General features: G+C 62.5%; 1 protein-coding gene across 1 annotated transcript in view; it reads left to right on the plus strand.

The window, feature by feature from the left end:
- IGF2R (insulin-like growth factor 2 receptor) overlaps nucleotides 1-31 on the plus strand; it is a 112,992-nt gene extending 112,961 nt beyond the window's left edge. The window contains exon 46 of the mRNA XM_012735188.1: nucleotides 7-31. Coding sequence (XP_012590642.1) covers nucleotides 7-31 — 25 coding nt within the window. The remainder of the gene's footprint in view (nucleotides 1-6) is intronic.
- Nucleotides 32-2,230: the final 2,199 nt, after the last annotated feature.

Genomic DNA, 2,230 nt, shown 5'->3' on the forward strand with positions numbered 1-2,230 from the left:
CGACAGCGACGAGGACCTGCTGCACATCTGAGCCTCCCGGCGCCGCACAGCCAGACACCTCCGCCGACCAGACCAGACTCCGACTCCACGATGCGTCTGTCACTTTGCCTTTAACGAAACAGTTTCAAAAGGGAAGCGTTCTTGCGATGGGGGAGAGGGAGAGGTCAGGTGCTCGCCCGTCCCGAGCGCCCGCGGCCCCGGGAGCGGGGCCGCGTGCCGGTGCTGCCCTAGGCGCGGCCGGGCGCGTCGGGACCGAGGGCCGTTTGGAAACCCTTGCTGCTTTAGGCCCTGCTGGGCATTTGACCATTCTGTGTTAGCATTGAATTCTCTCTCCTATTTATTGACTCTGACAATTACTCAGGTTTGCGAAAAAAAGGAAAAAACAAAACAAAACGCCGCAGCTTCTCCCTGGCCGCGGGGCCTCGGCTGCCGGTGGCGGGCGCGGGCTGTGGGTGCGCAGGATGCTTTCCTCGGAGCGTAAGATCTCAGACCGCTCTCGAATCATGTATCCCTCAGTTAGAATACTCCGTTCTGTCCCTCGGCTTTCTTTCCGTGCGGCGGCGGGGCGCTCGCCCGAGCCAGCGCTCGCCTGCGCCCCCTCGCCGGCGGGGGCAGTGTGCCCCCCGGCCGCGGCCGCCGCCTCTGCATGTATCCTCAGTCCGGGTGTACACGGCACATTTATCAGTATTTTTTTCGCCAGCTGGTGAATCCAGACAACCACCCAAAGATTGATCTGTCTGTGTGTGCGTGCGTGTCTGTGTGTGAGCGCGTGTGGAGCTGACGTGTCAGCGAGATGACGTCTTTCAGATTTGGGGTACAGGTCTCGCCTTCAGGTTCTCATGATACCACCTTTACTGTGCTTATTTTTTTAAGAAGAAAAACGTGTTTATCAACCATTGACCTATAAGAAGCCTTAATTTGCACGGTGCGTGCTCAGAGACGGCCGGGCCCCTGCAGGGCCGTGGGGCCGCTGCCCGCTCCCGCTCTGGGCGCCTGGGCGCCTTGCTCCCGGCGTTTAGCAGATGACTTTTCTTGCATTCTAGACTGTACATAGCCTCGGTGGTGTTTATATACTGGAAGCAAACCACCTGCCGAATTCTCGGTTTGTACTCAGCTTGGCTGGCTTATTTGATTTCAACATGAGTGTATTTTTTAAAGTTGATTTCTTTCCTCATTTTTTTTTCAATCAAATTTACTGTAATATGAAGTATTAAACAATTTCAATAAAAAATAAATTATTATTGGGTGTCCTGCTCTGTCCAAGCGCCTCATCTGCCCCCCACTGCGGAGAGGACTCCCACCCACCCGGAGCCGGCGTGGCGGTGTGTCCCGGGGACGGGTGGCCAGCTGTGGGCGGCGGCCGGGCGTGCCCTAGGAGGCTCGAGGGACGGCCTTCTGGGCAGAGGCGGCTCTGGACGGAGGGGAGGGAGGCAGGGCTGCCCTGCCTGGAGCTTGGGGCCGGATTGGGGCGAGGGCGGGCTGACACGGGCCTGGACCCTGACGTGTCTCGAGGCAGCCCGAGCGGCGTGTGACCGCCACGTGAGCCTGAGGCTGTGGCGGGCCAGGCCGGCTCCCGGGGGGCAGGGTTGGCTGGGCCTGGGCCACGGGCTGGCGGCGCCACGCAGCCTGGCAGGGGGCCCTGACCGCGGGGAGACGGAAGGTGTTTTCCTTAAAGATAAGTGGGCCAGAGGTGGGCACGTGAGTGCTCAGCTACTGCCTCTCCGCACCTCTTACCCCGGTTACTGCGGGTGCCCTTTGCGGTGGCCACGAGCTCGCCCCGTGGTCACGGTGAGAGGCCTCGCCGGGGCGCAGCAGGTTAGAGCGCAGCGCCATGCCGGCCGCGGCCGCTGCGGCGCGAGTCCCACCCCGGCCAGGGAGGGCCCCAGGCCCAGCAGGCCTCTCTGTCTCCCCGCCGCCCCCTCAGCGTGGTTTTCGTCAGTCTGCCTGTCCTGCCCCCCACCCTGCTGAATCCTCACCCCCCACCTCTGGACGGCGCCCGGGTCTGTGTGCGTCCATCAGTAGATCTCTAGGCAGGGTGATGGCGGTGAGCTGGGAAGCAGGCCGAGGGCGCTCGCGCCGTGCCACGACACAACACACACACTCGAGCTTAGTCCGTCCACGGGGGAGCCGCGAGCCACCGGCATTGCGAGTGGAGCTACCTGTGGAGGTGCGGGGGGCTGGTGCTCGGCCGTCCTGACCTGAAGACGGCGGGAGCCGAGTTGGCCAGGGG

This window comes from Condylura cristata, unplaced genomic scaffold (assembly GCF_000260355.1).
Source record: "Condylura cristata isolate star-nosed mole 26May11 unplaced genomic scaffold, ConCri1.0 scaffold00001, whole genome shotgun sequence".
In the NCBI taxonomy this organism is placed as follows: Eukaryota; Metazoa; Chordata; class Mammalia; order Eulipotyphla; family Talpidae; genus Condylura; species Condylura cristata.